We start from the raw sequence: 14,593 nt of genomic DNA on the forward strand, positions 1-14,593 counted from the left end.
TAGATATAGTAGATGCCTTTTATTGGGAAACACTGTAGTTTTTCATCTCTGCCACAACTCTGTTTCATAATGCATACTATATAAATATATTTGCATGCATAGGCTTTGATACTTTGACTTGTTGGTCTTTTGTCTGGTTCTGTGGATCTGCTTTATGTCAGATATGCTGTTTACATTTTTGTTACCAATGCTTAAATAGCAACATCAGAAATACTTCTGTAAACCATCAGTTATAATCTGAATAAAATATATAGCAAAAATAGCATCAAGACTGTTTTCTTTACAAAATAAAGTGGGATAGTTTATCTTGGTAGAGCAAAATAAATAATGGAATGTGTCTTTTCTATATTTGATACTAAATTTGATCTTTTTCCAAAGACAGAAATACCCACTAAATAGCTTTATTCTTGGTGTCTATTTGAGCTGTCGTTGGGACTTACAAGGGATTTTTTATTTCTATATTGATATGTATCCTTTTAAGGGAGTGGAGTTATGTATTATAAATAAACACAATTGCTGGTGACGTGTTGCTGGGCCTGACAGCTTCCAAAAGTACCTAAGGACTTTGGTATATTTTTTGCCTTTCTCATCTGCATAGCCTCTGCACAAGTCAAAGGATATATGGCTAAGTGTATATGAGGTTAGCATTTTTGAAATAATGTTTTGTCATTAATTTAATCAAATTTTCTTAAAGAAGTATGTTGTTTTTTTAAGGTGAGGTTACAGTGCAAACTGGAGATCTGTTGCCGTGTAAGATTTGTGGAAGAACTTTCTTTCCTGCAGCACTGGTGAGTGGTGTGAGACCTTTTGGCTTTTATATTTGATAAGTTGATATGAAAGTTAAGCAGTGCTCAGTATAGCTAAATAAAATAGACTTAGGGGTTTTGTTTTTGTTGGGGTTTTGGTTTTTCACCCCTCCAAGTAATTACTGATTCCAGTTGTCTCAAGTTTGAAGCTCATTAGAAGGAGTTTAATTTTATTTTAAGATCCCATACTTTTCTGAAATACATGCCTCTAAAAGCATCTTTTCTAGGGTTACAGAATCAATCCTTGTGTTCTGCAGTTTTTTTCAGCTAGTAAATGAGGTGTTTTGTTTGCCATTTCCAAAACTGTTCTCCACTGTTAATAGAAATCAGTCTGTCCTTAAATGTGAATATGAATTTCAGACACCTATGATTTGTTTTGCCACTCAGTGCAAAAGCTGCCTACCTATCATCAGGTTTTTTACATGAAAGGAGCAAATATAGATGCCTTCAACTTTTCTTCTCATTATCACCCGTGGTTTTGTGACACTGTATACATCAGTGAACTCCTGTAGTTCTGTTTTAAAGGTGGTGGCTGGCATGAATGTTTGAGGGAAAACAGTCTTAAGCTTATTCATCAAGAGTTGGGGTTTTTTTGCTAGTTTTTTTAATCAAGAAAGAGGGAAATAATGTGTTAATAAGTTCTGTTTTCAAAACTGAGTTCTGCATTCTCCTTTTATTTTGCTTCTGCTTTCAGAAAAAGCATGGACCCATTTGCCAAAAAACTTCTGCCAAGAAAAGGAAGACGTTCGATTCCAGCCGACAGAGAGCAGAAGGAACTGACATTCCCACAGTAAAACCTCTTAAGCCACGGGTATGTGATAATTTACTCTGAATGTGAGCATTTCAGGCATACTACATATGCATTTTAATAAGGCTTATTTCTTCTGGCAGTTTGTGTTAATTAGATCAACTAAGATTTGAAAGAAATCTTAACTGTGATATTATGTACTAAAATAAGGTGCATAGTTAGCTTCAAGTAAAAACTTCAAAGCTTTCTTTTTTGCCTCTTAGCCAGAACCACCCAAAAAACCTTCTAACTGGAGACGAAAGCATGAGGAATTCATAGCGACTATACGAGCAGCCAAAGGACTTAATCTTAAAGACGGTGGAAAACTCCCTCCACCACCTCCACCATCATATGACCCAGGTATGTAAAACAGTCAAGTTCCTTAGAGATTTTTCTTTAAATTAATGTGAAGAAGTTTGAATTGAAAAGAAATTTGTTGGAATGCAACATCCGCAAGTTCTTGAAGATGTCTTACTGTCCCTGTGCAGATGCTGGATTGTGACTTTGGGTCTGGCTGGCTCACATCTTGTGTAGCTTTCAAAGCCCTTGACTTTGTTTTTGAAAACATAGCTGGGGCCAATTTGCAGTTTGCTACTGTTTTGTAATCCGTAGGTTGGACAAATTGTTTCAATACCCTGTTTGTGCTCACAACAACAGCAGAGTGCCTTTTTGGTTAGCTGACACCCACAACATATTTACATTGTGGGAATGCACTTTTGTGCTCTTCAAATGTAATCTCTCCCGTTTCTTGCTGAATTCACATTTGGATTCATGTATGCAGTATATGCCGTAATGCCTCAGGTGTTTTGGGTATGTGAGATGTGTTCATATTAGCAAGGGCAGGACAGTCCTTGGGTACCTTCGAACTGAGAGTGGGTAAAATGTTCGAGCAGTCTGATGTGAATGAGAAGGAAATGCACTTTTCGTTTAACTTCTGGGATATTATAAATGGTTGAAGAATTTATTTCTTCCTCTTGTCCTAAGAGTTAAAGCATTTGATTAGCTGAATGGCTATTTTCAGAAGGATTGGGAAAGAACGTGTTTGCTTCTGCCTGTCTCTGTGGTCAAGGGAGGATGTGAAATGTTGCCTATCATATTTCTTAGCAGCAGATGTGTTAGTCCAGCATTAGGATTGTAATGATGCATTCATTCTAAGAGGCTGTATTATTCAGCATTCTGTACTCACAATCCTGAAAACCCGTACAGTTAATTTTAAAAAGTAAAGCCATCTTAAAGCCAATAGCAAATGCTGTGGATAAGAATCACAAGGCTTGATCATGGAAAGAATCATTAATAATCTATGTAGCATATCTATAATCTATCTTGTTGTAGTTGGTTTTAGTCTCCTTGCTTCAGTGCTACTGCAGTGGGTAAGACTTAGAAAGAGGAAATCAGGAATGAAGAGACCATGCACAAAAAGATTAGTGCATATTCTTCTTAAAAATAGAGCAGGAGCAGCAACTGATACTCGTTTTGTACTTGTCCTGTAGAAGAGTGGGAAGATTGTGAATGTACCGTGTGTATGCATCCTCTCCTACTCAGCTCTGTCTTGGTCACACTTGTTTCTAACAAGCAGCAAGTCTTTTTCATTTTAATGGAAAGAGTCTCATATTCGTACTTTCTGCTTAACTGCTCTGAGCTGGAATGTATTGCTGCTTCTTTCATCTCCTCTTCCACTTTTTGTGAGGAAATGCAGAATAGCATCAGGTTAAGAACAACCTTAAGTCACCCTGAGTTTGACTGCATGTGTGTACTGCCCTCTTATTTTGATTAATTTTTGTTTTTTAAAGCTTACATTGAATCCTAGAGGTTCTTCTGGACAGTATGAGCAGTACTTTCAGAGAGCCAAATGTCTGACTGGCACTATGTGTTTTACAAAAGGATGAAGATACAATTTCTGATTCCTAAAAGTATACATTCATCCTCCCACGTGTGATACATTTGTGGGCTTTGAAAGTTTTCTGTGGGAACTGAGCTCTGCACTAGCTAGAAGTGGTATATTATCTAGGGGCTTTCACAGCTGCTTTATTTTTCTTTTTTTCTTTTTTTTTACTTTCTTTGGAATATTTTAGGTTTGACTACATAGCTGTTACAGTTCTGTTTCTGATTTTTTGTCTCTTAAGGTGTAGTTGATATTCAAGTATACTGACAGTAGCAGAGCATATGTAAAATAAAAAAATGAAAAATTGTTGTTGTTACCCCATGAGATTCCCATGCTGTCACTTCTCTGTGTTCTTCCTCTGTCCTTAGCTCACACTTCTTGGGTCACAGTTCATGGTTTGGTGGCCATTACATCATTCAACTTACTCAAAACTGTTTATAAATATTTAAAGGGACAAATATTTAAGCCTGATCTACTGCATTTGGACTAGTAACATGTAATCAAAAACTTATTTTAGATTTTATGATATCTAATTGTAATTTTGGAGGCAGTGATTGTTGAATTTCATCTCATTCTTCAATATATGTCTAAAATGACCTAGAAACACACTAATTTAACCTGCTTTGCTGGTGTCAAGCTTTTTTGATGCTTGCATGGTTTTGATTGCTCTAATCTTGGGCATACAGCATTAATATTTCGGGGCACTGAAATACACAGTTGTCTGAAACTGTCGTCCAAACATATTATTTTCAAAGTGCACTGTATTTTAAGGTGTGTATTTCCAGCATACAGATTATGTATCTTTTAATATTTTAAGCATTTCTGTAGTCCTTTCTGTTTTTTCCCCAATGAGAGTAATATTTCCTGTATGTAATACTGTTTGCAATGTGACTAAATTAATCTTGCAGTAGTAACATGGCCACCAGTTACTTTCTTTTGCATGTCTTTAGAGATAGCTCCTTATTTTGGCTGATCTTCTTCTGATTTTTTTATTTGTTAAATTTCTGATTTTTTTATAATGATCACTTCTAGTATTGCAGTTAGTATTTCTCAGTTCTTTCAAATTTGTCAAACAGATTTGTTGTCTTTTGCTGCTTGTAAGGTTGTAATGTATTCCCATCTCTTGAACAAACTGAACTGTTTGTGATTTTTTGAAAATTTTTGATTGTTTGTTTGTTTAGCTTCTTCTCTACTTCCTTCCAGCTGATCTCTGTGTCACGTCCCTTTACCTCTGGCTACTTTCTCTGCAGAATAGCGTCACTTAAAGTGTTTCTGATTTTGCTTAGGTTATTTCTAATCCTCAGCTACTCTTAGCCATCAAATGAGAATATGCTTTTAGCTGGCAATCTATATTTCATTTCCAGATTGAAAAATATTAATAATTTCTCCTGGAGGGGAGGCTGGTCTTTAAAAGACTTTAAAACATTGTCATTTTTAAAACAGAGTATTAATGTTAGATTTCTATGTTTTTAAGATTACATTCAGTGTCCATACTGTCAGAGGAGATTTAATGAAAATGCAGCTGACAGGCACATCAATTTCTGTAAGGAGCAAGCTGCACGTATTACTAATAAGGGGAAATTGGCAGCTGATACCAAAGGCAAGGTTCCTACTCGAACACAGGTGAGCTATAACACTTTTCTTAACTTGTCACTTGCATTCAATGTCATATCAAGCTTGTTAAATAGTGTGTTACTTTTAAAAAGAACTGTTTTATTCTGTGATTTTGTTATTTGCACTCACTGAAATTAGACACTAGCATGGATGAAGCTTTTGCTTTCTTAAACTGCAGAGATCCATAAGTCAGGTAGCAGCAGTTGCAAAACGAAAACCAGTGATAAACATAATTGAGAAATGTGTAAATGATGGGTAAAGATAGCAGGAGGAAATAGAGATGCAGTTTTTGTAGAGGTAGTTGAATTTCTGTTGTGCTAGTTTCTAAATTGAGTTGAAGACTTGCTTAATGGGCAAACAAAGTACCTGACTACAGGATAACTGACAGCAGTATTGTGGCTAATTAGAGGCTTTAGAGGGCTTCAGGTGTATTACACAGTATTTTGAATTAGTGCAGGGACTGGTCCAGACCACACAGGTGAAAGTAAGGTTTGGATTTCAAAGACAAAAAAATAATTCTACCTTTGAGTATTCACTTTTAAATTAATTGATAATGAGATGATACTGTTAATCTTAACAAAGCCACTAAGTTAGGGAGTGTTTCCTGCCAGCATCGTCTGTAAGTGTTAGAAAACAGACTATCAGAAACCATTTGCATGTGCCCATACCAGAAACAGGTTCATTAGTAGGAAATCATCCTCTGTTCTCCCACAGTACCTGAAAGAATTACCTGTTGTGTTATATAGATAGCTTGATTTAATTGCTTAAATTTCTAGGTTGTATTTTGTTACAGTACAAACCTGCTCCAGTTAAGAAGATGCCTTCTGTAGGATCAACACCATCACCATCATCACGCTTACCACAGCCAAGTGGTGTTAGCAAAACTGTTGTAGGTATGAAATGAATGTTATGAATTGTTCCATGTCCTTTCTAAATAATAACTCTCAAACTATGCAGTAAAAATTGATTTTTACTGATATAAAATTGATATAGTGGTTTGTAAAATCTCATTTAAAATAAATTTGGAAGGGGCACTGATTGCCATCTATCTAAAAAGACTCCTGAGCACTTAGGATTCTGGTTTATATATCAGGTCAATTTTTTTTTTTTTAATTTTATATGAAAAATCATTCAGGGTAGTAATGCATGATTGTATCAAATACTGATCTCATACTTAATTCTGTAACTAATTTTTCTGCTGAATATGATCATAAATTGGTGAAAATATGTAGTCAAGGCATGTATATTAGAATTATGCAAACAGCAGTCTAATTTAGGTTTGAGATATCATTGGATATGAAACATGTTCTGTTTGTACATACTTTTACTTTTCTTCCCCTTTTATTCATGAGCAAAGTAAATGAGATACAGTATTTTTTCTTAGAATAAAATACTATGTCTCAATTACATATTTCCTATACATTTCTTGAAATATTTTCTTTTTGTCTTATCTTGATACTGACTCATATCTCTGTATTTCTAAAACTCTTGTTTTGAATTTTGCAATGAAAATTTTTTTCAATAAATTGTATCATTTCAGCAGAAAAATCTTACATTTTCTTGTATTTTTATGCTTGCTTTTCAACTGCAAGGTGTATCTTCAAGTAAAGCACTGTCTTCATCTGGATCCAGTGGGAGCAAAATTCAGACATTATCACCAGCTCATAAAAACTCGCTGGGAGCGGTGAACCCACAGGCAGGGTGAGTTCCATCTAATGTTGTCATTTGTGCTTTATTTCATGTTTATGTTGTTCTAGTTTTAGAAGTCTCTGTGGTTTGTTTCACTTTTAATTTTTTTTCCTATGAGCTTCAGAAGTACAGTGTTTTGCATTTATCCTTTATCTGTAAATATAGCTAATGTTTAAAAAACATTGGAGAAGGCAAAGGTTTTGTCAAGTTGATTTAACAACAAAGGAGATCAAGAAATAAAATATATTAAAAATTACAGAATAGGTAGAAGTGGTTGGAGTAATTAATTTTTTCTTGGTAAAAGTGAAGGGTCTTAAAAAAGCAGAAAACATTAGGCATAATTTCCTACACTGTGTGGAAATAGAAGAAGGAGGTTTCTGCCATAGACTGCAAGGCTATTGTGACAGGATCTTCTCTCTTAGCACAAATGGATGGAGGCTTTCTCTTTTCCCTTCCCTAAGAGGCAACAAATGAATGAGTACAAATAAGACAAAACCAGTGCACTTACAACAGCAAGGAGTGCTACATGAAGATTATTAGTGTTCAGTGTAAGTGCTGGTGTGATCAAGGCTGTGACTCATGCTTTGCTGGAGGGGTAGACATTTCGCAGAATCTCATAGAGAAATCTGTGGAAGGGATTGAAGAAAAGTTGTGCAATTCTGCAGAAGTTTGAGGAGCACCAAGGATCACTGAGAACACAAAACATAAAAGGAAGTGACGGCAATTATAACATTGGTGATTGAAAAAGATGTATTCATATAAGAATGTGTATCCAATTGGTGAAGACTGTATAACGTGAAAAAAATCAATGCCTCAGGTTTATGAGGAGGAAAAGGACATTCTAAAAACTCATGGGGTTGGACAGCAATTACACAAAACTGAGATTTTTAGTTTCTCACTCTTAAATTTTACAGGTTAGGCATGAATATAAATTACAGCTCTGTCATGCTTCCCTCCTAATGTCCTGTAGCATTGGGATTCAATTCTGCCCCCCCTTGCTCTGTCTACTCATGATAACTGTTTGGGACACAGCTCACATGCAGAGTCCATGAGGTTGACAGATGTCTTTCTTTTTTTATTTCCCCCCTCTTCTGGTGTCTCACTAGTCTTTGGTCAGCTTCACTACCATTTGTAGGCATCTGTGCTGTGACTGTCAGAAAATCCCAGCCCCTTATTCACTGACTTTTCTTTGTTTCTCCATTTTTAGAAGGTGAATTAACACTTACTGATGAGTGGCAAACAAGCAGGTCTGCAAACCACAGTAAAAAAGTCAGCTGAGATAATTTGAAGGCATGTTTCTGAGTCCAGTAGTGTTAACCCAGCTGGCTGGGAAAGGTTTTTTCCTGTTGAAAAGTTCCTAATTGAAGTCTCTATTTGTCAGTGAGGACACAGCAATTTTGGCCTTCACTTGTTAACAATGAAGTTCTATGTAATTTTACTAGTCAGTTGCTGTTGCAGTAAGCATATGAAATTTGGTAGAAAATAAACCCCCTTGTGTTCCAGCTATTCCTCAGAGATCAGGGGGGCTGAGTGCCGCTTGGCTTAATTTCTGATTGTAACTACTCAGGCACTATGGCTGGTTATGTTCAATAAGAACTTTTACAATTCTAGATTAACAAATAATGTTTATTAAATCAGCAGATCATTGACTCTTGTTAGATTGCTGGTGATAAACGCAGTAGGTCTACAAAATGTTGTCTCACTGTTCCCAGCTATACTCTTGATGCAGCCAGAGGCACAAATCTTACCAAAGAGTCATCCCTGTTTTGGGAAAGGGAGAGAGGAGCAAGGCCATTGTCTATGAAGTAAGGTCATGTTCTCATACTCTAAAAATGGAGGATTTCAAATATCAATTTTAGACTTTCTGGAAAAGTGGAAGTATGACTGTTGTCAAATATAATTGGTTACCAGTTGCTGTGGTCCTAATTGGTGGAGAAGCAGCTTTTTTCTCATTTTCATATTGCTGGTGCATTTTTCAATGTATTAATTATCTTTGGACACCTTTGGCTGTAACAAAGGCAGCACAGATCCCTAATAATTCAGCATCATCCCCCACCCAGGTGAGGGAGCAGTGAAGGCCACCTGACATTACTCCTGTTAGCATGTTACAACCTCACATCATCTTCCCAAAGGAGCAGATTTGTAACAGAGGCTGGTTGGGAAGGGATAAGGTGGAGTGAGGCTGATACCAAGGTCTGGGTGCACTCCTGTGCTTCACTGAGACACCACTGGGCTGTGACACCTCTGCCTCACCCCGGGCATCATTCAGTTGTTGAGTCTTGCTCCAGCCTAGTCCAAGGTAAGCAAGTGGCTCAACTCACATTTTTACTCAGTCTCATGAATTCTCCACAAACTCACAGCATCTCTGTGTCTTGACATAATAAGTCTGGCAATTTTCCGCAGTTGCTTACTGGACTTTGTTTTCAGTAGTCTTCCATTTTCTCCTCTGTTGCTTGGAGAAGCAACTGTGACGACATGAAGCCGAATAGCAGCTGGGGAGATGTTTGCCCAGGTTCTCTCTGTTTATGCATTCTGCTAAGCACAAATAGATGGCTTCTGGCTGGCACAGCTCTCAGATAATGATCTCTGCTGAAAGACAGTCAGTAAATGTTAGCTTGGCTTATAACCTCAGTTGCCTACACAATTTCCAGATTTTAAGAGCATGGGTGGGTGTGATGAATGTGTTTCTGCCTGCAGTCCTTGTCATTGCTCTAAAAAACTTGTTGTCTTCTGTTTTCCAGCTCACCCTTATGGTGTTTGCTGCTCATACTAACCAATCTTCCACAGGTGGCTGTTAAATATGTCTCGTTCCTAAGTGTTAAATGTGTGACCTGGCATTTCTTTTTTTAGCTTCATTGTATTCACTTCTGGGGACAAATTTGTCAGAAGTTATATTGAAGCAAAGAGGTGTAAGTACCAGTTACATCATGGAAAATTAGGTTTGTCAGATTGGTCACTGGTGACAATTTTGGCCTTAATCATCTCAACTTCTGCCTCAGTATTGGGGCATGAGGGGGAAATACATTGAGTTCTGTTGAAATACCTTCAAAATTATACCAAAGCAAGGACTGAGACAGTAACAGTCAATGTCCTGCATGAGAGTGCAAATAATTAATACTGCAGTGACAGATTTTAACCATTAAAACATCTTACAATTTAGGCTATGGGTAAATGCAGCTGGAATTCCTTTCTAAAATAGAAGAACTTTTGAACATTACCCTTCAGTAGGATTAAACAAGATTTATTTCTTTTACTACATTTATGATTTAACCAGTAGAATGAAGCCTTAGTGTGAGATCTGGGATTCTGTTACACTGAAGTCAGACAGAGCTTATGCTGGAAGATAAGATGTTATGCTCTTCTGAGTTGTTAGCAAAACAATTTGCTGAGCAGTGTTGTGTGGGGGTATTTGTAAGGGCAATCTTTTAAATGGAATGTTAAGCAATCACTATTTTCTTTTCTTCTTGACAAATATTAAAGAGCCGACACACATTATTTTGACCAGGTTAAATTCCAGGTTTTGCTGTAAGAAACAAGTTCCTCCAGTTTGCGCTAAGGAAAGCTGTAACCTTCCATCTTTGCCCAGATTCTTGTAAATCTGGATTTTCCGGAGACGTAATAGAAGAGAGGTTTAACAGTAGAATTACAATTCTATTGTGCAAGATCAGGGATGAGTTCTGTGTACCAGGCGATGGGACCCCACTGCGTTCTGCGGAGCCGAGGTCGCTGCTCGTGCGGGACGCGGCGGGACCGGAGGGGTCGCTGTGCTGAGCGCGCAGTGCCGCCCGCGCCCGGCAGGTGGCGCTGGCGCAGCGCGGGCCGGGCCGGGGCCGCTCGGTCGGGAGCGGGGGGCGGCGGCCTGGCCTGTGAGCCTCGTGTGCTGCGGGCACTGCTGCTTGTGTGGGCACAGGGGAGCCCTGGCTTGTGACCTCGGTATTGTAAGTTATTTTCACTGTGCGGTGTCCTTTTTTTATTTAATTTGAATTCTCCTGTTCTGCTCCCCTGGTAAAGGACTGCTGAGAGAACACAGCACAGTGTCGTCAACATAAGCTGTGTTAGTGCCAGTCAGGCTTACTTTGTACGTGTAGATCAGGATGTGTCAGCTGAGTTCTGCTGTGAGTTTTCTTTGTCTACCTGGACAGAGTGAGGACACAGACAGTCCTTCCAGTATGGATGAAAGTGTTGCATAAGGGCATCATTTCTGGGTCATGCAGAAGCAAGTGAGGAGTATCATGTGACTGTTGTAGTCAGTAGGAAAATCTTCATTCATTTGGGTGAAAATAGATTTTTGTCTTTTTGATATTGAAGAACTGAGAAAAGGAAAATTAATTCTGTATGAGTTATCTGTCATTAGGCTTATAATTTGATACCATGTTAGGAACCCAAGTTTGTTATGCATTTTATTACAGTATATAGGTTAGTGGTGTCTTACATTTCTTGAGGTGTATGGCTGTCAGAAGTAATCAGATGTTCAGGAGAAAAAATTGGGTAGGTTCTTCTTAACCTAAAGGGTAAGCAAACAGGTGAACTCCACACCCACATGTAAACTGTTTTGCCATCAGAACCTGACACCGTTTGTGGCCAAACAGGGATCTTTTGCATGTACAGATTAATTGTCTGTACACATTTCATTTGTGAACAGTTATGTATGTTTGTTTTTTTTAATGGGACTTGGAAATTATATGATATTTTTTAATATCAAAACTGAATCCTTAGAAATTAATTTTTAATTTATGTTTTATTTTGGGGATAAAACATACACTTTAATGTTAATGTTTCCCTCCTGGGAATCATGTCTGCTGGTGACACATTCACTAGTGTTTTACAGTTGAAATACAATATGAACAGCACACCAAATCAATAACAGTAAATTTTAAATTCCATTTATATGTTTGCCATAAAGCATGTGTAACCTTTAAAAACATTACATTTTTAAGACAGTTTGTTCCTTTTATGAAGACCGTAACTTACAGGGCTTTGTTCAGTGAGATCAAGATATGTAAGTAGTTGTCTTCAAGATCTTTGCTTTTCAAAAGATTCTTGTAATCATTCTGTTTTTTTCATCAGAACGTGAAATGGCTGTTAGCTTTGGGTTTTTGGTTTTGTTAAGGTGTGAAAGAATACTGTAGTGCTTTGTTTTGAGAGTATTATGATGGCTTCTAGGATATTTCTTTGGTGTTCTACTCGATATGTGCCTGGAGTTCATAGATTATGCTGATAATTTGTTAAAGTTCAAAAATAACTAAGGAAATCCTGTTAGGTTGGAGTATGTGTCTTACAGTGTCAAAGACCTCAGTCTTACTTCTCAGTTTTTTGAAAGTATGTAAAGAGTATATATTGGGTGAAACAGGAGCTAATTAGTTTGAACTAGAACATCTGTTTGGGAGGCTGTTTGTAGGTTTTACTTTATGATGATAAGATGATAAAAATGCAGAACTTAACCTGAAGATCTGATTTTCTAATCTAAATTGTGATTTCTGAAAAGCTACAGTTTTCCTTATGATGATGTGAGGGAGTTTTTTTTTTTTTATTTTGTTGGTTGCCTTTTTAAAAAATGTTTTTAAAACTTGATTTTTGAAATATTCTTTTTGGTTTGGAAACATTATCGATAATACTAAAAAAAATTGTTAAAGTATTGGCTGTGTATATAGTAGTATCTATTTTGAATGAGGTTTTTGTTGTTAAAACAAAGCTGGGCTTCTTTCATGCTGTTCTCTATTCTGCCTTTACAAACAAAAGGAAAAGGAAAAATTTTTCTTCTCACTATTTCTAGAGTTGTACGTACATATCTGTTATTTTCTAGTGTTTAAATTTATTATGACTTGTAATTATGAGCTCCCTTTTCTAGATGTATTGTATGACATCATGAAAGCTGTTCTTAAAAGAAATCAAATGTGAATATATTGTGCCGAGTTTGAGAATAACTGGCATTAATGTTTTGTTTGAAAAAGAATTTTGAAAAATGTATTGGAAACCTAATCCAATGTCTATGAAATTCATTCCTCATCAAAGCAAGAAGAAGCCCTTTTGTTTGCTGGATAATTAAAGTCTGATTTGTGTTGGGTTTTTTTTTAAGTCAGGGATTTCTTTGGTAATTATAAGTATTGAATTGTGAGTATTTTTTATTTCTTTTTTTGCGTAACTTGAATAGCATTATAGCGCTGTCCTTATGAGCACCCCTTTATATATTTTAATAGTAAGATGGACAAGTTAGGCCCACACAGCGAACTGGAAGAGATGTGCAAAGGTTTTGTGACACTGATACAAAAACAAACAGTATCATCAAAGGGCCAGATGAGTTGTTGCCTGTAAAGAAGTAAGTATTACAAATCAGTGTGGTTTATCTATTTTGCAAAACTGTTTCTCCTAAGCAGAAAAGTGTGTCCTTGGCAAACATCACCTGCCCAGTATGTCTTCCATATATATGCTGTGGGAGAAGAGTAGGTGACGTAATTAGTACCAGTGAGGTGAACAGCTTCATAGGACAGGGAAGATGAAGGTTTCCCTCAGATTTAATTTATTCTGTCAGTGCTTGATTACAAATTAGAAGTAACAAATTTGTCTCTTGATTACAGACTAAAAGTAATGAACTAGTGCCTTTCTAAACCCAAGGTAAAACTGATTTGCATGATGCAAAGCTGAAGTAAGCATTTATACCTGATAACTATACCAGTTTTTGACAGATTAAAATTGTAGTTTTATTCTCTTAAGGTCAAATATTTCTCTAACTCCTACATCTGTAAGGTAGCTGTGATGGTCCAAAAATATGAGGATGGCAGACTTTGTAATGAAAGGTAAAGTCTTTGGTTAAGTCCAACTTACTTCATGAAATTTCTGGATATTCAGAAGTCTTTATAAGATCTAAGTTTGGAAGGAAGGTTATTCCAATTATTCTGACCTTTTAGAAAGGAAATAGGTACTAAATTGGAGTTAAGCCTTTGTTGTATTTTGGAAGATGCCAAATAGGCTGTGTTTTAATATTCTGAAAGAGAAATAAGTAATGAATTATGTGGCACATACATGGAATGTATTGCTTTACATAGTAGAAATGTGTCTGAATCTCTTAATGCTGTAACCAAAGCTGTAGTATCTTTAAGACAGGGACTTCGGTTTTGACAAATCGAAAACAATGAGAGGAATGGGAGCTCTTTTTAGAGAACAGAATTTCTTTGGTTTTATTTGTTTCTTTGCATGTTTGGTTAAAGTTATAAATCCCATGAATCATGAAAAATTAGCTCAATTTTTCATTTTGTAATACATTATTAAGATGTTGAAGATTTAGCTTGGTGAGTTACTACAATTGCTTAAAAGAGGCCCTATCCATAGAGCACTGATTTGATTTTTCTTCTAGAGAAAAATTCTTTGAAAGTTATAGGCACTTCTTCTGCTCTTCATACAATGCTGTTGTTACTCAAGTATCTACTGAGTTCAAGAATTAAATCTGCCTTACTGACAGTAAGTTATTCAGTGTATTGCACGCCAACAGCATTCAGCAAACTTTCTTAAATTCAGCATAGCAGTCTGGGTGGTTGCAGTTTATGGCAAAGGTTTCTGGACTTTGGGACTCATGCCATTAGTCAGCAGAAAGTTATTTATGACTTTGCACAGAACTATGAGCTGTTATGGGTAACAGTGGCAGCTGTCAAGGATATCTGAAAACACTCTGTCTAAGAAGCAAGATGTATATGTCAGTGTTTTATGATAGAAATCAACCAAATCATACATGCATGCATAGAAAACGTCAAGCTTCTTTTACCAATTACTTTCGGATTTTTATTTTGCAAGCAGTGGTAATTCAACTAGATGTACAAGATG

At 36.6% G+C, this 14,593-nt stretch overlaps 1 protein-coding gene across 1 annotated transcript in view; it reads left to right on the forward strand.

Moving 5' to 3' along the window:
- Positions 1–14,593, forward strand: part of ZC2HC1A (zinc finger C2HC-type containing 1A) — a 33,793-nt gene that overhangs the window by 9,952 nt on the left and 9,248 nt on the right. Inside the window, exons 3-8 of the mRNA XM_041413018.1 lie at positions 715–788; positions 1,501–1,617; positions 1,818–1,953; positions 4,950–5,098; positions 5,883–5,982; positions 6,682–6,790. Of these exons, the coding sequence (XP_041268952.1) occupies positions 715–788; positions 1,501–1,617; positions 1,818–1,953; positions 4,950–5,098; positions 5,883–5,982; positions 6,682–6,790 (685 nt within the window). The remainder of the gene's footprint in view (positions 1–714; positions 789–1,500; positions 1,618–1,817; positions 1,954–4,949; positions 5,099–5,882; positions 5,983–6,681; positions 6,791–14,593) is intronic.

This window comes from Onychostruthus taczanowskii, unplaced genomic scaffold (genome assembly GCF_017590055.1).
Source record: "Onychostruthus taczanowskii isolate IOZ18803 unplaced genomic scaffold, ASM1759005v1 scaffold4, whole genome shotgun sequence".
Lineage (NCBI taxonomy): Eukaryota > Metazoa > Chordata > Aves > Passeriformes > Passeridae > Onychostruthus > Onychostruthus taczanowskii.